This window comes from Solanum lycopersicum, chromosome 9 (assembly GCF_036512215.1).
Source record: "Solanum lycopersicum chromosome 9, SLM_r2.1".
NCBI classification, from domain to species: domain Eukaryota; kingdom Viridiplantae; phylum Streptophyta; class Magnoliopsida; order Solanales; family Solanaceae; genus Solanum; species Solanum lycopersicum.
This window is the reverse complement of record NC_090808.1, coordinates 67,886,063-67,908,261: the sequence shown is the minus strand read 5'-3', so window position 1 is coordinate 67,908,261 and position 22,199 is coordinate 67,886,063. Positions and strand designations below refer to the sequence as shown.

The window sequence follows — 22,199 nt, the reverse complement described above, 5'->3', positions numbered from 1 at the left end:
AAAAATTAAAAAATATACCTTGAACTTTTATAGAAGAATCATATGTACCACTAAATAATTTTTTTTTAAAAATTATAAGTAATAAATATAAATTTAAAACTAATTATTTAACTTTCGTCAAATGAAGGGTATATGTGAGCCATTTTGTAACGGTAGGTGTATATGTGAGCCATTTGTATAACGGTAAGGGCATATATGAGCCACTTTCATAACGAGGGATGTATCAGCTCCAAATGACAAAGTTGAGGGGTATATCAGACCCTTTTCCCTTTGAAATTTATATCTATCTTCATTTCCTTTCTAAAATTGGATAAACCTCTCTAAGTGGTTATTGATAGTACTTTTAGCGTTTTAATTAATCAAGCATTTCAATTTTTGGACCTATAATTTAATATTTTCAATTGTTTTCAATGATAAGAACCTAAATGTCAAATCGTTTAAATCCACCTTCTCATAATAGTGCATTCATCATTTCGAAATCCTTGATACGCCTCTGTCGCATGTCTCCCTCTTTTGGGGAGTAAAAAGAATTTCATATAGGAATCTTTACTATATAGCCTCTACTAGGTGTCCATATGCAAAAAAAAGATGACTTTCAAGAGATCTCTCAACACTGGCTAATGTTGCAACTAATATAATGGAAAGGAGGTAATAGTAATTTGCCACTTAAATCGCGTACTCGTGTAAAAATAACAATATACTCAGTGTAATTTCACAAGTTGAGTCTGGGACTCGTGTATGAAATGATAATTTTGAATGAAAAGAGAGGGAAAAAAGAGACACTGAATTGGCCATTTTTGCTCTTTACAATAATATTGTACTCCAATTAGTCCTTGTTACAAAAAATCTAGCTAATGACAACTCTAAAATGAATGACAAAAAGACTAAATGGAACAAGCTCTAAGTTGGAAAATTTCCTCACTTTTATCCCCCCTTTTCTCCTATCTAAAACTAGACCTACAATTTTACAAGAAGACTACATTTTGAGCAACTTTACAAGGGGCATTGGATGTTACAGTATAACGAACAGACGCGTCTGGAAGGAAAATGAATAGGTTGATGGATGTACAATAGTTGGTATTCATGGCGTGGAGACTTGGACAACGTCGTTCCAACAAAACATGCATTTCATGCTGGAGAAAACTCAGCCTTATTCGCGTAAAAATTGGAAGGCTGCATTTTCAAGCAGTTCATTTGCAGGTTTTACACCGGTGAAATCAACGTCCTTGAGGGAACTGTTAATCTCCTCAACAGAGATTGGAATGCTGCATTGGTAGCAAATAGATGAATGATAGAATAGGATCTATTGTCATTTTGACCTTATGTTGCTCGGACTCTCAAAAAATGCACTACTTTTGGAGGATACAACATGCACCTGTCAGTATTTTTGAAGAGTCCGAGCAACATAGATTTTGATAGCAAATGAGATTAATGAAGTACCTGGAATTATCATCCAATATAAAGTTGTTATCTGCATCATTTGCATTATCTGCATTCTTTGCGTCTTCTTTTTCTTGATCCTTAAAACTGGAAATGACCTGTTCCGAGCAGTATGGTTTAGGATCCAAATGCAGAAAAGTTCAGTTAAAATTTGCCATTGAGAGAGAGAGGGGGAAACGTTAAAGCTAAGGTTTAGCGTCCCCGAAAGAAGAAAATAATCAGAAAGACAAACAGTTGGAGGATGCAAACCAATATCTTATATTGATATACATTAGTCGACTAACAGATCGTCTCGAAGGAGCATTCCTTATACACATAATCAATAGAAGACATTGAGTGAAATAAAATAAATGAAGAAAGGAGGACTTACCTCTGGGGATACACCTTGAGTATTAAAATCTTCGTCCCAGTAAAGTGTACATATCCGATACAACTGTTGACTACTCAGAATCTGAAAAGATGATCCCAACAGAAAAAAGACATTCAGTGACAGATGCACAAATGTGACAAGATAAATGTCAAGGACTCGTATCGTAGCATGAAAATTAACTTCAATATTTTAACACCATAAATAATTCGGTTAAGTCCCTGTCGATCTATATACACTTCATAAAATTCTCCAATAGGATTCTTTGTTTTAGCACTCAAATAACTAACAAAGGAACACGACTTCCAGAAGTGGCAGCCTGGAACCGCCATGTATTATCAATATTTGGAATCTCTAAATTAAGTACAACTAAGAAGACTACGAAGATGAACTTACGGGACAGAGATCAGTTGTTAGATCTTCAGATGTAAGTCTTGACTTCTGATTAATAACCTGTAAAGGAGCTATTTAGATAGGGAAAAATATATGGAAGGGGTTCGGTGATAGATAATCTCAAAATGGGAGTTAAATATCCATATATGTGGTGTCACTTGCAAGTAACAGAAAAGAGTTCCCGTAAAATCATACTTAAATGTAAGACGAGCATTATTAGGCTATGAAGCAGAGCGACATTTTTCCAAAAAAAAAAAAAGGTTCATTGGAGAAACATACCAAAAATCCTACTGCCTGCCTTGCATGCTTTAATTCATCCAAAGAAGAACCAACGTACTGCGAAAGGAAAAGATAAATTATATGTAAATACAGTTCATATATATTAATCTACGAACAATGTACCCTTACAGTACTAATGATACAGTACCTCTTCTTTCATATTGCCGCACCAAAGTTCTATTTCTTGCAATCCAGCTTTCACATACTCCCCGCTGCTGAATGTACAACACTCTCTTTGAAGGAGAAGGCTGCAATGATGATTAAATAGAATGGTAAGTGGAGTATCTATGAGTTTCTTTCTAATCTTCCTGCTATGAGATACGAAAAGAATGTACCTATTGAACAGCTGAACATTTATGTAAGAGAATATCTGGTTTAGAATTCTCTGGACGAAAACTGGATGAACCTGAAAAATTTCACAAGTCCACTCATCAGTTTTAGTAATATTAGCACATCACACTGTTTCCTACAATGAAACTTACACAGTTTTCTTTCAGTGTACTGAGAAGCCCATTTAGGCTCTCAATTACTCCATCCCAGGGAGTGGGTGGAGAAGAACCATCAACGGACTTCCGTGGTGATTGCAAGGATCCACCTTTTGATGCTTGAGATGCCTAATTAAGATGGGAAGTGCAAGTATAATTAGAAGTTTGAATATATGAAGTACAAAGACCATAACCCGAAGAAGTTTTGAGTCAAAATACAATTAAGTTACAAGCACAACGGCTTATCACAATTTTGAGATCCAACAGAATTTTTTTGAAAGGGCCATGAAATCAAGATAAACCAGAATCCTAATGAAAGCAACAGTGAATATGGTGCAGTTAGTCCTTGTGAGCTAGGGAGAAGTGCCATTTGAGAAGAGGACTTACTTGAGAGATATTCTTTTATTAACAAGCATCAAATGATATTATTCATATTGTTCAGAATACATACATATATGTACAGAACATACACATATATATAAAACATCCTCATAGAACTTCTAGAAAACATGGTGATTTACCTGGATACATGAAGTCAGCAGTGAAGACAGGTCTCTTTTCCAGTTATCTCGAACAATTCCATAAATCTTTTCGACATAAGCACTGAGCTGTAGCTTAAAAAGTAAAGCTGGCTGCTTTGCCTCAACCTGACGTACAGTGTCGAGACCACCAATTGCAAGGTTGACAGATGAAGACCGGAAACTCTAGAAAAGAAGTACAATCATTTAATCAATAAATTTTCTGAAGAAATGTGTTGGAATTCTGTTTTAAATAACCTGCATATACCTCATTCTAGGCTACTAGTATGTTTTATACAGAGAGAGATTTACTAATGTCCAACCAATGCAGCTGTAAACAAGTAACAGTTACATGGTCTATCTTGGAAATTCGCAGGATAAGAGTAGAAAAACTACTAGAAAGTTAGGACACAGGAGGTCACCTAAAAAGTAAATCAATGGTGAAATAAATGCAGGATTGTATCTTACATAGTGCATCACACCTATATATAAGTGAATATTGTATATCATATTAATAAAGTTAGAATCAATATGGCTAGTTCTCCTTATTCCTTCCCCGTCATTCAGATCTTCATCACTCTATATGATCCAATTCAATCTGTATGAGAATTTGAAAATTATTTCCGCCTACTGGTGCGGTGTTACATCTAATTCACTTCCTCTTCATCACAGATATTAAGCATGGTACCATTTTCAGATCAGCGCACAGAATATATATACAATTAGTTCATGAACTATAGAAAATTATCCCTCCTAACTTCTACCGACTCTGCCTTCTGAAATCTTCTGATTGTCTGACATCGGTTCTGTAAGGGCTCTCAAAGGTTTATAAGGGTCTTGGACTACTCCACTCATGGCCTTGATGTATTAGGTTGGAAGCTCATCTTCTTTGACATGCTATCAGAGTCAACCTTTGACAAACCTATTTGCCATTGGTAAGTCAGTAATACAGATCACTGAACTCCAAGTATTGGGTTAAATGTGCAAAAGGATGTTGATTTGTTTGTTGTCTCGCATAGGTTATGTAAGGACTTCCAAGGGGATTTATATAAAGGTCTTGGGACACTACTCCATCGTTTATCTTTCTTGTATGGTGAATGATTTCGACTGATTTGTATCTCGATCTGTTAGCCATATGTTCAGTCTGTCATCTTATTTGATTTATATGCTTCTTTAATATTATGTGAATCTCTTTTTGCTTTGGTGTTGCTATTTTGTTGTTATATTATTCTTGCAATTCTTCTACGCCGAGGGTCAATCGGAAACAACCTCTCTACCTCAAAAAGGTAGGGGTAAGGTCCGAGTACATCCTACTCTCCCCAGACCCCACTTGTGGGATTACACTGGGTATGTTGTTATTGTAGTTTCCATCTGCTCCAGCTTCACTTCCTCCTCTTCCTTTCCATCAGTTTCTTTTTTATTTTGAAGATATCTAAACTTCAATTATGAAGTATGCTTTGTTCCCACAAAACATTGATATTTGATTTCAATTCGAATCATCCAAAATATACATAAAGGAACTATGTTCCAATCTCTGCTTGTTCCGCAATCTATCTTTAACAACTACTAAGAGCATGCTTCAGCCTTCCATCACACACTAGACAGACAAGGATCTTACACTATTACTTTTCAACCTCAAGTGAGTTCACCATTATGAGTTTGATGGACGTGTTCGGTCGTCAAGGACTGGTTCCAACTTAATACATAGCAGTCCAATAAATGCACCACCGTATTTTGTATATTGTGTTCCTAGTTTTCTTCTACTTATGAAACAGTTTATGACACATATCAATACAGTTATTTCTCTCTGTTTTCTATTTTCCACCTCAGATCTTCAACATCAATAGTAGCATCAGAGACATGTTCAATTTTGTTAAGTAACAGGGAACTCAAATAATAGCTGCAGAAACTTTCTATAGAAGTGCTTTCAAATACACAAAGTAATACTGCAAAATGTATAGCCAACAGAAACTTCAATTCAATAGCTTTAGGAGCACATTTAATAATAGAGATGAAAGAAAGAATCAAGTACCTGTGCCATTCTACCAAAAAATGATGTTGGTTGGGGCGGTCTACTTGGAGCTGAATCAGTAGTTTTCAGTGTATGCTGAAGTAAAAACAACAAAGTTGCACTGTTGGACAGCCAATACGCCATGTGATTATTGTTTGTCTCATCCTGAAATTGATATAAAATGAGTATATATGTTTGTCATTGAGTTAGAGAGACAGCATTTTTGACATAGCAGTATAATACAGGCTAGTATGTGTATTACACTTATGTTATGACTCATGAACTCCTACGAACAATACAACATGATCGCTGATTTCGACATGATATTGAAAGTTACCTCTATCGCAGAACCAATCATCTGAATAAGACGATCGAACACGTTAGTTTTTTCTGCTTCAAAGGAATTCCAATTAAGTAGGCATTTGTATATGGTAAATGCTGCCACTGGTTTCCCTTCACTGAACCCTAGATCTTGACTGACACATTTGATAAGAATATCCACACTCTCCTGCAACATAATGTTAAAGAAGATATTAGAATTAGTAGCCACGGGATCACCACATTCATACAACAATAAAGTGGAGGAATATTTACTGTGCTGATGTATTATGCCGCTGTGAATAAAACTTCTCAAAAACTAGTAACACGAAATTAGAAAAACAACTCAATGTTTTTGTACTCATGCAGAACAGTATATGCATGTCTACATCTTTAAGCATTGCATACACACATAAAATCATTTGATTCAGTCCCCAAGGATTAGCTCACTTGGAAAAGGTACAGCAATTTGAGGCATGGGTCACAAGTTCAAGCCTGACGCCAAGATAACTAAGCCTAATACTCAAGTTGATAAGGGTAGAGGGGAAGTCCTATTATCCCTGAGTTTCCAAGGTAGCGGCTAGTCCTAAAGGTTGGCTACAGTTGGATTTCTCGGTATCAAAAAAAAAATTAAAAAGCATTCTGCCCAGGGTTTAGGATTAAAAGGGAACTCCATCGATAAACATATGCAGCTATGTCCTTCCGATACTATCTTCTGCAGTAGATTTTCTCTTTTTTATAGGTATAACATAACTTCTGAGAAAGAAAAAGCTAAGGAAGGTAGTTTTCAAGATGCATCAAGAGAAGTTTGGAGTGTATCAGCACTCTTTATTTGTTCATTATAGACAGTGAACAAGGAAGTACAAGGTATAATACAGGAATGAGGGTGAAGATAAGGAAGAAGAAATATAAAATTGGAAGGGTTTGAACGCCCATCCCCCACCAGAAAAGGAAAAAGTTCAGCTGTATCAACCTCTTAGCGACATCAGAGAAAAGAAATTCAATCAGCCTTATCTTTTCCCCACTTCTCATTAAATCAAAGATAATGTTTAATCCTGGTTTTCTTTCGGGAAAGATTTTGACTAAGCCATCAACTCGGTATCTGTGAATCTCACTCATACAATAGAGTTCAAACCACAAGCCTTTTAAAATAAATGTTTGTATAGCATGTTTTAGGAACTCCAATTTTAAGATATCTTGTTCCATATATTCCCAAAAAGTGCGAAATCGGAGAAAGATGGCAAACAGAAAAAGAAATCTGATTGAAAAATATTTAATCACTTCCTGGGTACATACCCGCTGCCTATCAGCCATGGATCTCCTCATAGACTCTGTACCAAACCATTTTGTTGCTCCCGCATTGGATCTCCTCATTGAATCTGTACCAAACCTTCTTGATGGTACTGCAGCCAGTGGTTCCTGAAAACGGTCATCATGTCAGAACAGACATTATGCAAAGCACCAACATGACTGTTACTCCCTTCATCCCAGTTTATATGACTATTCGAGTGCACACAGTATTTAAGATGTTAATTTAACTTATATGTTATACTAGTGATAGTGTAAGAAAACATTAGAGTATTATTTAAAATGTTAGTTTGATAGAGAAAACATCATCTCAATATTTAAAACTTGAACACTTAAATGAATTTGAATTCTTAAAAGTAGTGAAAGTTGTTCAGAAATGGAATGGTGTCGAACGTTTTGGGATGTACTAAAATGACAAGAGTATCATACATTGGGAAAGAGGAAGTATATAACAAAGCACTAAATAGGTGAATCCTTCACTTACATGATGACCGTTTTCAGAAGTCTGCAGGAGGAAAACAGAAAAAAGTTTTAAAAAAGTGAGGAAACGCACAAGAAAGCTATGAAAAAAAGATTGGCATTTCTATGGCATCAGAGGCAGAGTTTTTACTGCAAAACGACTTGAAGTTCTTCCAGTTGGTAAATTTAACGCTTGCTGTCGAAGAATCTGCTGGTCTTCTATATCCGAAAGTTTCTCTTCAAGCCTGAGATACAAATGTTAAGTTAAAAAAGATATTCAAACTAACTTATTTCACATGATAAAGAATCCTGTAATTTAACTTGTACAAATATGATGGATTATGTTGAAATTTTGCTCTAAGAAGAAGAGAAGCTATAAAAGAAATATTGGAGAACACACAGAAGCAATATACATGGATCCGTCATCTGCTTTAGTCGAACAGATTTGACTAGGTTAAACTACAATTTGAATTTTTACCCAAAAAGTTCAAATCTTTACAAAAGCTAAAAAACCTCTCAAGAACACTGGCTATTGATATTCATGAACCCCAAGTAAACCAGCTGTCATATTCAATGCAAATCATAGGCAATCTATGATTTGGTTCTTCGTTAATGTCTGTAGTTACCAATTTGAACTTAACAGCTGATTGATATAACAAGCATTTTTCAAGCTTGATCCACATGTTGTGACATAGGTATGGGTACGACGATAAAATACTGATTCAGTTCCAGCTTAAGACTAACAGCTACCATATTTAAATGACATACAAAACCATATTTTGAAAAGAACAAATAAGATAAGAGGCCAGAGCTGTTGAAGAAACCAAGCCATATATGAAAAACTTTTCAACCTTTGCATATTAAGCTTCAACTCAATTATCTTAGCCTCTGCATCCAGAGCTTGCTTCAATCGCTCCTCACTTATTTTGCTTGTTTCCTCATATTTTTTCTCTGTTTCATCAATTTTCTTTTCCAATGAACTAACAAGAACCTGCAACATATATAATAAGCATGTTAAAAGCTAGTTCAATTACTGAATTATGATAATCACACATCGAGACTGCAATCCTGGATTTATAATCCTATGAAAGAAAAAAGTAAACAAGATAAGAAAATTAGAAGCAGCAAGAAAACTGGTCCCGACCACAATTTCTGGTAATTATTGAAATTCAAGAAGAGCATCTATTAAGTAGTACATCACAATGTAAATCTAACATCTTCACCTTGAGCTGCTCATTTTCAGCGCTAATCTTGCCCGATACGTCCTGATCTGCAACCTGGAACTCTACTTCTTCCAACAACTTTGTGGCAGCCTCAGGATCCTTCATTAGCAGCTCTTTCGAACTGTGGTTCTCTCAATCAGTATCAAATGAAAAAGATGGGAAAATAAGGATCTAAATTGGTGCGAAATTCAAACTAACTTAGAACTGTATTGACAACAAAATACCAACAATTGCAAAAGTTATGAGAGGATCTGGATTCAGCGGAGATCAAAATGCAATTTTGGGTCAACTACATATTAGATTCAATTTGGAGGAAGCTAAGGTGGATTGAAACAATTGAACCATGAATCTGCTAGGAGGTTTATGCAGTTAATTTTTAGTAGGTATATCATGAATTAAAAATATTAAACTTAGACCATTCAACTCCCCAACTTATTTGGCACTGAGGCGTAGTTGTTATTGTTGGACCATTCAACTATGCGGAACGAAGGACGATGTCATAATTGACATTCTGCTTTAGAGAAACTATGATTGATAATCCCAGATTAATACTAAACCATATAAAGGTAGAACAAGTAAGGGAAGACTGTTTCAAACAAAGAAACTGACATAAGTAAAATTTCATTACCTTTGCATGGCATCCTTCAACTGATTTATCTTAGACTCGGCCTCCAGAACTTGCTTCAGTCGCTCACTACTTACTCTGACTGTCTCCTCATATTTTTTCTCTTTTTCGTCAATTTCCTTTTCCAATGAGTTAACAAGAACCTGCGACGAATTTGACAAGATATTAAAAGCCAGTTCGACAACTGAACTATGAAAATTATGCATCAGAAGCTGTAATGGATATAATCTTGAGTGAGAAAACAGAGGATAAAAGAACAAATTTGAAACAATAGAAAAACTTTCCCTGTCAGGATTACTTCATATACTTTTTGAACTTCAAATAAAGTATCCAATATCCATTAAGTAATACAACAAAGTTAAACCTCACATTCTAACCTTAAGCTTCTCAGTTTCAGCTGTAAGCTTGTTGACCTGCACCTGATCTATAACCTGGACCTCTTTTACAACTGATCCCTGTTCCACGATCTTTGTGGAAGCCGCACGTTCCTCTGTGACCACCCCCTGATCTATAACCTTGGCCTCTTGTATAACGGACCCTTGATCCACGACCTTTGTGCCAGCTTCACGTTCCTTCTTGAGCAGCTCTTTAGTTTCTTGAAGCTGAAGCCTCATCTCTTCCAATGCAGACTGTAATTTCATTGTTTCCTGGATTTTAGCTTCCTCAAGTTTGTCCTATATAATATAGTTTTTTGTCAGTTAGTGGTACAGAAAGAAGTTGCTACTATGAAATAGAATCACATTACATTTTCTGTTAATTTTTCCAAATCTTGTTTTACCTTGGTCCAACTCCAAAGTCCAACAATAACAACTTCATAGTGAAATTAATTTTCATCAACAATTCAATCATGTATGCATCATAAGCAGAAACAAGTATATGCTTTCTTTTGATTCAGAAGTTGAGCACTAAGATAGGCGATCACCAGTTCACTTTTTTTGTTTCAACAAACAAATGTTTGCAGAATTTCAGAGTCCTAAACATATAAAAAATAATAACCGAAGCATTTTCGGAAAAAGTTTATAGATCATTGTTAGCTATAGAGGAGAACAGAATTATGCCATATATATAATGGGGTACTGGAAAAGATGCACAATGAAAAGTCTAGCATTGTGCTTAAACATTGTAGCTCATCATGTTGGAAATATCATGCATCATAGTTCAACATTAGGTCGCAAACAGAAGCCTGCATATCATGATTAAACACTAAGCAACTTACACCATTTCAACTAGCAACGCCTACTATAGGATAATACTAGTTTTCCGCTAACTGTCAACAAGTTCTCCTCATAATAAACTAGCATCTCTTTATCATTTCCATGTTTCTTTATTGCATTGTGAAATTAATTCATTCAAAGAATAAAAGTACTTCACCATTGTCTAGGCATTTCTAAATTGGACATTCTCTTCAAAAAATGGTTTGCATGAGAATCATTCAACAAAGTTAATTGATATATACATGTAGAAATGCATATCCCATCCAGGTTCTTAACTTGCATTAGATATTCTGTACATTCTTAAATGCTACGAGCTTTCTTCTTTTCAAAAAAGTGATCCTTCAGGTACATCATTTCAAGGAGTATTGATTTCTGAGTGAGAATCTGGGAGTGAACCATTAGTTCCTCAGTAGTTTCTGGAGTGTTTTTGCCTTTGATAGGCCTAAGTGATTAAAGCTGCAGTAAATCGAATCTATTTTCAATTCCTTAAGTTTAGGAATACTATTGGATATATGTCTCAATTATCAAGTGTAGGACCTGTAACTCACGGTGATGTGCAGAAAAGACGGGCCTGAACAAATATAAGATGAACTCATTTTCGTCAAACTGAGTGGAAGGGACGACATTATAGATAATGAAACTTTTAGAACCTAATTATCAATTATAATACTGGTAGTTATCTTGAAAATTAAAAGAAATTTATTTACCCTCATGCGCTTCTCCACCTGTAGTCTCTGTGTCAGCTCTTCAACTTCCTTTTCCAGCTTGCTTTTGGCATCTTGGAGAGCTCCAGTTTCTTTAGCTGCCTGAATCAGAAAAGAAAATCAAGACATTTAATGCACTTATCAAGGTTTTGAACTCCACCCCGTGAAACACGAATCCAACAATGGCAGATATAGATTTGCAAGTTCAACATGGGGAAATCTCATGTACTATCCTGTGAATTTCATCAAAGAATCTTAAATCAATTTAAAGGAGGAAAATGACTGAAGAGAGTTTTCTTGCAAGATAACAGTTGAATATATAAATTGGCGACCTGCATTCAGCAATTCAAGTACAAGACATGGATATTCAATTATTTAACTTTGACATATTCATGCTTCGCGTTGAATGATTCAGAACTAGTTGTTATTCTGTCATAACTTCATACTTGGAGAATGAATGATAAATACAAGTTACACAGATCAAGGGGCATAACAAACTAGCATGTCATACAAAAAAAATTGTGAACAATAAAGGCCAACAGAAAGAGAAGTTCTCACCATCCTTAGCTTCCGCAGTTCTTTACGGGCCAATTTAGCTCTCCAGGAACATTGTAACACAACTGCTGCTTTCTTCATCCTCCTATAATGCCGACGTTTCACACATCTCCGCCAATCACTCTATAATCAAGGTAAGAAAAATTACAGCAAAGCTAAGTGTCAGTCAAAACATGTAAAATGGATTCGTTACTTGAATTCTAATTATCATAATGCTGAACCAGATCAGGATAAAAATCTGGCTCTGAAATGGTATGTAAAAATTCAGAAAAGACAGTACAAAGTCCCTCTATTACCTGGATAAAGACAGCTGCTTTTTTTCGCTTTCTGAATTGAAGCTCATTTCGAGAAGCCATGCCCCGCAGTCCTGCTTGAATGGAAACAGCTGAAACACACAGAAATCCATAAGATCTCCTTGCAATGTACTTGCGTGCATCTTTTTGGATCCTCAGACAGGCAGCTTCCCTCCTCATGCACTCATAGAGAGCCCGTTCGGTCTGGCCTGCATAGGCATCATGAAACAGTTATTACATTTTTTTATTGCATAAGCGAACCATTAGAGGCATTATTGAATTTAAAGGAAAACAAATCCCAGTGTCACAGACGGTGTGCGCAGGACCCAGGATGTACTCACTGCCAATCTAGCTTTTTGTTGGCATGTGGTCGTATAACTAATATAGAAATCAAGCAGGTTCATACCCCTACAAACAGCTTGGACTTGGATTGCTGAAGCTCGTAACAACAAAAACTTTTTTCGAGCGTAGTATGAGCGAACTTTTCCCTGGATTATGATAGCTGACTTGCCAAGGACCTCATTTCGGCGAGTGTCTAATTCTGGCATTTGACCAGCTCTAAGAAACACTTTTGTTTTTCCAACCTACAATTACGTAATAATAGATAGAATGATCGTCACAAGTAAAATTTTTATAAACTTAAACAGAAGTCAGAATCATACCAACAGATGATACCAAAATTGAGTTATGTAATACAAACAAAAATCTGATGTAACAAGAGAGTAGGAAACCTTGATTACAGGTTTCCCACAAGATTCTCAACTAAATCGCAGCAACTAAATGACCAAATACTCCAATTAAAAAGAAAAAAGGCACTGAACTTTCAGAGCAGAAGGAATAAGCACGATTTCGAGTTGTCCTAATTCTGGGGATGGATCTCAAAGATCCTGAATGGGCTAAGAAACTGTTCTTAGACTAGGAAGCCGGATTTTATTTTGTTTCTACATTAGAGAGATTCTATATTAGTTTAGGTAGGTAATTTATTTGTAATTTCTTGCCTAAAGGAAAGAAGAATAGGGAGATATTTTACTGATTGTTTCTTGATTTCTGGCTGAAGTATTCAGCACATAAACATAATCTCTCTTTAATAGATAATTCTTAATGATTTTTCTACTTATGATTAACCATTACCAGAAGAATGACAATCAGTACCTGATAACCTTTGAGGCCAGATTTCTCTAAAAGTCTTTCGCAAGCAGCAACCTCGTCAATTCTATCAAGGAGAAGACTTAACATGAGAGCAGAAAATTTCTAAATGTTAACAGACCAAAGAAAGAAATGGATAGAAACCTTGAGAACTCTTTGAATTGTGCTAAATTCTAATGCAAATAATACCTTCCATTTAAAACTTCAGGAGCAAGGACCTTAAACCGACTTAAGAATTCATCAAATGGTTTTCGAGTAGGAAATCCAGCACAACTGATACGAATAGCCTCCAGAACTCCCTAGAAAAGATTTAATTGTGAAGCACCCAGTTTTGCAGAGACAGTATAATTTGTAATAGACAGAGTTGTTCAAGAGTACCCCACAACGAAGCTGCTGGAGTACATTTTGATTCTCAAAAATTTCTGGCTTCAAAAGATTATTTGGCTTCACGCAACGAACATAATGAGGCTCTGTGGCATTAAGAGTCTCAAGCAATGATTGCAATTGTTGCTACATCAGGTACAGGGTAAGATATTTCAGAGGCATGAAGCAATAATGTAAAAAGGTTGATCAAAGGCTAGAGGAAAACATACTTTAAATCGAGCACCAATAGAGGAAAACTTGGTTTGTTTAGAAGAATCTTCAGGTAAAGGTGGAAACAAGCCAGAAACAAAGGGGCACTTTGAAGCAATAAGTGTTGCTTGGTGCTCTGGAACTACATAATCCTTGTTCTTATCCAAAAAGAACTCAGTTTGGTACTTGACCTGACATGAAAGAAGTCAAAACAGCTTTGAGCGACACTTGCTATTCTAGGCAATAATTGCATAACCCTCATTCTGTGATGTTAAATATATCTTGATGAACTAGTTTTTATACTTACATCACCAGCGTAGTGGCAAACAGTAAAATCCGTCCGAGACAACTTTGGCTTGCTGAACCGCTTATGATCTTTAAATGTCTGATATAGCTTTTCAGCGAAGGTCTCATGTGTTGATCTTGGGAACATACTGGCAGAAGAGCCACATAAGTAGTAAACACCACAGCCAATGAGTTTTGTGATTAATTTTGACAATTATACCAAGAGAAAGAAAAATTAGAGTAAATTAAAGAATTGAAGTGCCTGCATACCAAGCCTCATCAAGAAGAGCAATTATCCCCCCAGGTTTCTGAAAGAACCAAAGTATTCAGAACATAAGCATGGCAAAATGGAACCAAAACATATCAATACATCAACAACAACATATCCAGTGAAATCCCACTATGTGGGGTCTGGGGAGGGTACACAGACCTTACCTCTACCTCGTGGAGGTAGAGAGGCTGTTTCCAAAAGACCCTTGGCTCAAGTGCAACCAAAACATATCAATAAAATTTAAAATCTATGACATCACAGAAAAATGATGATAAAAGCACATATACTGTTTTCCTTTTTTACCAGAATAACTGTGGAGGAAAGAAGTGAATCAAATAGTAATGTAACCAGCATAAGACAATTTGACATGCATTGATGATTAAATATAATTGGTAGACAGATCTACTTTGTATAGAACTCTTTATGTGTATACACTTGTATATGCTCTTATCCCATTTTCTGCCAATAAATCTTACTCTGTACATTTTCCGAGAAAAGTCAAAGATGGTGATAAATTATATTCATGTTCTACATCACCTTTTCTATAAGATCAAGAATATCTTGGTTATCAATGAACTCTATGTAACTCCAGTCAATTTCCTCCTTGGTATACTCTTCTTGCTCCATCTTGAAAACATGCTGGCAAAGGGAACAATAAAAGGTTTTAGTATTTATATTAACATTTCTCAGCTATGAGAGACTATCAAATTAATGACTACACAAACCTGGTTGAAATGTTGCTGCAGTTTTTCGTTGGTCAAATTAATGCAAAATTGCTCAAAACTGCATAGAAGAAATCAATAATCATAACCAAAGAAAGAGCACCAAAAAGCAAATTGAATAAACTAGCACGAGTAGTTATTAAGGCTATTCATCTAAATGTGAACTCAACACCTAAAGTGCTTTAAGAATCAGAATGTGTGTATAGGCAGCAATAAATATAGCAGGCACAATAAATCGTATCCAAGATAAATCTGGTAAAAGAGGAAGATGTTGATAGAGAAAAAAATTATGGTTAAGTTGGATCAGAGAGGAAAATGAACATTCAATTCCAAAAATCCAAAATGGAAGAACAGAACTTTCATCCAGCACTCTGCAAGAACTTAACCTCTGTGAATGATGAAAACAAAAGCATACCGGTTAAGCACCTGTTTGTCTTGAAACTCTCAAATCCATAGATATCTAGAACACCAATTGAGAGAGTTGATTCGGGATCTTGGCCAATAGAGTTATTGATCTTGTTCACTATCCTGAACAATAATACAATATTTATCTTGGGTCAAATATCTTTGGTACAACTAAACAAGCAATACAACTTAATCACCCTGAACTCAACTAACCAATCAAACAGTCTTGAGTAAACTATCTTGGCTAGAGCATCTCTACTGAGAGCTGCAGCTTCTGGATCAAGGGACTTTGTAATGGTCTCATCACGAGTGACCATGACACGTTTGCACATGGAGTCCTCAAGGGACTTCTCATCACACCTAAACAAAATTTCACCAAAATGAAATTTCCTTCGGAAAAAAAAAAAAAGGAACGCGATGGTATCTGGAGACTATAAATAGAAGAAACCACTTACATGAATAGTTCAGCTGCAATCTTTAGATGGAACCGAGACTTATCATCCTTAGGTTCCGAAGCATCAGTTTCTGTTCCCTTTGCAAATTCAATGTTTCCCAAGTGAAGAATTGCAGCCACTACTCTAAAAATAGCATCCTGCAGTTGAATATTAAAACTAGAGACTTTCATGAAGTAACCCATGTATCGAAGATGCAGTGATGCTAATACCTGCTCGTCGTGACTTATCCCTACAACATCCATGGCTTTCCTCGTTGCCAGGTATTCCTCCGACTCATCCACTCCAGCTAGTTCAAAAAAATTTGATTGGTTCAGATAATGAAATGTCCTTGGGTTCCCTACTTTATATTTTTCAACATCCTGCAAGAAAAGAGAAGGAAAGAAACCAAGTAGCTCCAACTTAGAACAACATTGTATGATCCTAACCTGTTGAACTATGTGATAGCTCATCTTGATGCTTATATGGTTTAAGAGGAGTCACATCTATTTATTTAATAAGATCTGACATATTGCTACGGAACATGTTCAGACGAGAATATTTTCTGGTCTTAATAGTCCTTAAAATGAAAAATAGAACATAGCACCTAATGCTACGGCTTCTGCGGTCATACCACACTAGGTCTATTGTACACAACTTTACTTTTTATTATTGCAAGAGGATGCATCCATGTTGCTTACTTTGTAATTCTTCAAAAATAACGAAAATAACAAGTAAATAAATAAATGAAAAAAACAAAAAACTTCTTTCTCTTTGTTAACATATTAATGGTGCTTAATTAGAAAATAGACAAATTGTATCCAGAGGAGCAAGCAATAAGAATGATGTAAATCCTAATACAGGTAAAGTGAACCCCAAATACTAGAAGAAGGCATTTGCAAACATAAAGGCACAGTGAAATTACCTGAGGTGGCGCAGCACAAAGCAAATAGAAACAGTGATAATTTCTCTCAGGATCAGAAACTTGACAAACGCGGGATCTTTCCAGCAGATATGTTTTGATGGCGGCACCAGATATCCTCCCCCTTTTATCAAACTGGAGCTCCACAAACTTACCGAAACGACTGCCAAAATACATGTTGGTGAAGCCAAAGTATTAGTTAAACAGAATGTGCAATATGAATAGGAACAAGCATCTAAGTTTCTGGTCTCCTCACCTTGAGTTGTTGTTTCTGACTGTCTTAGCATTACCGAAGGCTTCTAAAACTGGATTTGACTGAAGAAAGCAAAAGTTAAAAATGTACATATATCCAGAAATGTTTTGAGGTATTGTTGATTGATCCATATTTATTTTGAACAGATTTTATAAAGCCAGTCTTGACAAGAAAGTGGCTATCTCAAAATTCCAACAGCAAAATTAATTGAAACAAAATCGAGCAGCGAAAATTTACCAAAAGTTAACCATACCTCAAGGACTTGCTGCTCCACGCTCCTTCCCTCAGCTGCAGCTCGTCCGCCCATATACGCAAGATATTGCATAAGCATTTTTGTGCTTTCTGTCTTGCCCGCTCCACTCTCTCCACTTACCAAAATTGACTGGCTTATCCCCTCATGAATCATCTGCCTGCATTCAAAAAGAACAATGTTAAAGATTATATAGTAATTTGATATTTGAAAGCCACTCGAAAAACATGAATCTTGCCTGTAGGCAGAATCAGCAATAGCAAAAGGATGAGGGGGCAGATCCCCAAGTGCAATTCCTTTGTACTGTTCCATCACACTTTTAGCATATAGATGGGGTAACCGCTTGAAGGGATTCACGGCAATCAAGATACTCCCAGTGTAAGTCTGAACGCATCCAATCATATCTTAGCTTTCTTAACCAGTTTATTCAAAATATTACAAAAAAAAAAAAAACTTGAGGAATTGTTTGGTTGAAAGGATTAGCAAAAATCATCCCAACAAAAAATCTTGCATAAAATAAATAGAGTGTAAGCCAGAGGAATTAGAAAATAGTCTATGCATAATTAATTAGCATTTGATTGTTATATTATCCCTGACATAACTAGCATAACATTTTCTTGACAGTATTAAAAAATATCTGCACTGAGTTTATATGGAACTTATGTATTATTTTATGCTAGACTGAAAGAGGAATAAGAACACGTAAATAGCAACATGTCCATAAAAGTACTTGAAACAAAAATTCTTAAAGTAAGTAGTCCCTAGATAATATGTCATGTATTATAATTCACCGCATACAACTGCAACATTATTATTCATCGCACAAAATTCCTTCATTATTATTCCATGAATAAACAATCTCTGCGTTATAATCCTCACATAACTAGCATGTGAACCAAACAGCCCTTCTAATGTAGAACAAGAATGTGTATTAACATACAGAGAAAAAATATATTAATACAAAAGTTCCCTTTAAGTAAACAGTCATTATATAACACTCTCTGCATTATTTTCTGGCATCAACCCTTTCATTATTATTCACAGCTTAAACAGTCGCTACTCTACAGTTCCCCGCATAACTAGCATGAAGCAAAATACATTAATACTAGAATTTTATTATTATCAAGATAAAAAAAGAAATACAGTTGATTAGAAAAATGCATAAGAATCGTCCTTAAAGTTCTTACATATATTTCATTCATGTCATATCGACTTCGCAAATTCTGCAATACTCCTGGTTCATGCAGATAAGAAAGTTTTGTCATATCATCCACGCCACAAGAAGGCGCGTCGGTATCTCTTGCGTACACATTGGATAGATTGGCCGTAACCTACAAAGGAAATTCAGGGAGATTTTTCAAACACATTCAGATACCAGAAAAAAGAAAGATGTAATCCAGAGTTTGGTAGCAAGCATGCTGCAAACACTAAAAATGGACACCATTTTAACTCATAAAGGCTTTCCCAAAAATCTCTATACAAACAACATAGTGAACAGACCTTCACTCAGTATAACCACATCTAATCTTGTTAATAATATTGCCTATTGTGGCAAGAATTTTTCTTCTGAGATAAAAAAAATTGACTACATTAGTAGTTTTTGTAGCGGGAAACAAATAAACAGAATCACATTATCATTTAATTATTCTCCACGGGCACCATCCATGTTGATTAAATACAATACAGATACAACAGAATATTAAAGCTTAAAAGCCAATGAAAAGGTACACTGAATGATAAATAATAGTAAGCCAATTAAGGCGTATACTAGTGTAAAACTTACCGTCTTCTCTGAGTTGCAGTCCACAGTGATCTCTTCCCCATTGATTTCAACAACGACCCCATCTAGCCAAGCTACCTCTGGATCCTCAACCCATACATGAGATCCAACCACAACACTGGCAGAAACACTCTGTACAACATTTAAAATTGTGGAAGTCTCAGTCAGAGCATCAAAATCATTTGTGCATTATAAAGAACGATGCACGTTGAAAGTATGCTGTATATACTAGAGAGAAGATTTCATAAGCAAAAAGAACAAAAGAACATGACATAGAATCAGGAAAAAAAGAAGATAAGAGACATCATGTATACTACACATGGAATGTGAATTTGTCTACATATTTTACTCTTGCATAAGCCAATTTGACTCTCAGTAACATAATGATTTAAAAGCTGAAAGATGAAGCGTCTACTAAGGTCGGTCTAACGGAATATTTTTTACAAAGTTATTTATTAGGCCTGGAGAAAAAAATACTTCGCAGTGAGTAAAGCCAAAACACATACGTGTACTTCCGTATTGTTTCAAAATAGAAACTTCAGGGACAGCTGCTTTAATCTTTCAAAAATCTCCAACTTGAAGGTGCATACGCAGCACTCGACAGTAGAAAGTGAAAAAACTCTTCTCTGAGTGATGAAAGTTTGGTTGCTTATGCACTCATTAGTCAATCAACAAGATGGACACGGCCAAGTTAAAATACATTTGCACCTTCATGTGGACAGCTATAAAACTACCACTCTCTTATAATAAATATTAACCTGCTGAAAAATATGTTATATTTCCCTCTCATGAAAATGTATGAAACTAGATAATAGCTACAAACTATATGGCTATTGTATCCAAACGAATAAACCTAAGTTGTTCAAGAGCCTAACACGTGGAAATTCTTCTTGATACTCGGTGGAGACGAGTATTGAACCATGTCGAATTATGTACTCATCTCGTCTAAAAGCTTAAGTTGTTAGCCCAGACAGAGCTAGGTAAAGCCAAGGGGTTCTTCAAAAACCCTTCGGTGAAAAATCACATTGTTTATATATAAACAAAATTATATTTTATGTATATGATGTTGAACCTCTTTGGGTTCCTCGTGTGTTTACTCTTCATAGTTTGAACCCCTTAATAAAAGAATCTTACGTTCGCCACCAGTTGTTAGAACACATATATGCACTGAATTATACCTCACCATTATGTTATCAAGAAGCAATAATAACCCTTCACAAGAACAACACATAGTTTAGCTTTTACCACCTTTCTATACTCCTTCAAGAGAAAACAATACTCATACAATCCAACCACAACTGTCAACTATTTCAAGAGAAAGCTCAAAACTTTAAGCAAAACCCAACATGCAAACTATAGAAATTCTTCAAAAAAAATTCAAGAATGCCATACCATTTCTCAAGAAACACAATGGAGACCTATCAAGACTCCAACTTTTCCCTTCAAATTCACAACCCCACAAAAACCATTGATATATTATCCTTTAAAACACCCATAATGCACCTCATTATGTAATATATATCCCAAAATGCCTTTAAAGGTGTGACCTTTGGCCTTCACTTCAACAAAATTCCAAGAAAATGAAGAAATTGAAAAGGTAAGTGTTTAGAAATGAAAAATGGGAAAGAAAAATATGAGTAAGGGGTATGAAATCAATCAGTCAATATTTTTGTTTTCTTTTCTTCTCACAAAAAAAAATATGAATGAAAAGGAAAAGAAAACAAACAACCCCTTTGGTAAATCTCCCCTTTTCCTTTTCCTTTTCCTTTTCCTTTTCCTATGAAAAATTGTTGTTTTTTTTCTCTCTTTTCACAATGCCAATGATTGTATTGTTATTAATGTTTTGCTCAGGAATTTTGTTTTGAGGTTTCTAAGGTTGGTTACTTCTGTTCACGTCAAAATGCAGGGAGAATCCACAACACGAATGTGTCTAAGGAGAGAGAGATCATTTCTTTTCAAAATTCCCATAATGCCCTTTTGTTCAATCCCATATATATATTAATTCGGAAACTTTTGACATAAATTTCATAGTGTTAAGATTTAATTATATCTTTATCTCTATTGTTTTTCAAATTACAAATATATTTTTAAATTGGGAAAAAGACAAATATACCTCCGGACTGATGTAAATGATATGTAGATATCCTTCGTCATACTTTTTGGAATATTGGTGCCTCTGTCGTCAAAAAATTGGAGCATGTATACCCTTCACTCTAACGAAAGACTAAATAGGGACATGTGTCACAATGTTATCTATCAAGCTGATATTTAATAAATGTCGGGTCGGTGTATAAATAAGATTATGAAACGTGTATGTTCGTTAGTATAAATGGTATATGTACTCCAGTTTTTGAATGACAAGAGCATCAATTTCCAAAAAGTATGACAGAGTATCTGCATGTCATTTATGATAGTTCAGAGGTATATTTATCTTTTTTTCCCTTTTGAATTTGGTGGAATCCGGATGCGTCCCAATATATCACGTCTTAATTATTTCGAATACATTCCTCAACGTCCCGATATATCGCGTCTAGATTTTGAATACATCACAGAACGTCTCGATACATATCTTGTAAAGTGATGTACCCGAGAATATGATTTTTTACAATTTTTTTCAAATGATAAGAGAATTTTAGAAAATTTGATAAAATAAGTTGTGTATTTAAATAATTTTTTCATAAATTATTATACTTAATAGTTGTTACATATGTTTGATAATGTATGTTGTGTTGTATGATACACTGTATTTTAGTAAGTACAATATTTGAATAGATGGTATCTTTCTAAGTCGTTAAACAACGTCAAATATTTATAATTTGAATGATAAATCTAAGAGAAAATGTTGGATAAAAATAGAGCTACTATAATAAGGTAAAGTAAAGGATAAAATATGATTATTAAATAATAAGTAAAGAAAAAATAAGAAAAATATATAATCAAACGAACAACTATTATATAAAATAGGACTT

At 35.2% G+C, this 22,199-nt stretch overlaps 1 protein-coding gene across 1 annotated transcript; it reads right to left on the bottom strand.

Moving 5' to 3' along the window:
- Positions 1 to 778: 778 nt before the first annotated feature.
- On the bottom strand, positions 779 to 21,168 carry LOC101248616 (myosin-6-like). The gene is made up of 41 exons (XM_010328500.4): positions 20,623 to 21,168; positions 19,234 to 19,362; positions 18,638 to 18,781; positions 17,689 to 17,834; positions 17,454 to 17,610; positions 17,204 to 17,262; positions 16,951 to 17,110; positions 16,259 to 16,408; positions 16,050 to 16,186; positions 15,808 to 15,954; positions 15,616 to 15,717; positions 15,193 to 15,250; positions 15,005 to 15,106; positions 14,467 to 14,504; positions 14,219 to 14,345; positions 13,932 to 14,102; positions 13,717 to 13,848; positions 13,528 to 13,637; positions 13,345 to 13,405; positions 12,599 to 12,776; positions 12,196 to 12,401; positions 11,903 to 12,022; positions 11,348 to 11,446; positions 9,804 to 10,100; positions 9,430 to 9,569; positions 8,802 to 8,922; positions 8,430 to 8,569; positions 7,730 to 7,823; positions 7,604 to 7,624; positions 7,108 to 7,230; positions 5,831 to 6,001; positions 5,515 to 5,658; positions 3,486 to 3,668; positions 2,962 to 3,093; positions 2,815 to 2,885; positions 2,628 to 2,727; positions 2,480 to 2,536; positions 2,204 to 2,260; positions 1,811 to 1,891; positions 1,441 to 1,538; positions 779 to 1,265 (listed from the first exon to the last, which is right to left on the bottom strand). Exons 1-41 carry the CDS (start codon positions 20,623 to 20,625, stop codon positions 1,151 to 1,153), a joined length of 4,881 nt encoding a protein of 1,626 aa, XP_010326802.1. The 5' UTR covers positions 20,626 to 21,168; the 3' UTR covers positions 779 to 1,150.
- Positions 21,169 to 22,199: the final 1,031 nt, after the last annotated feature.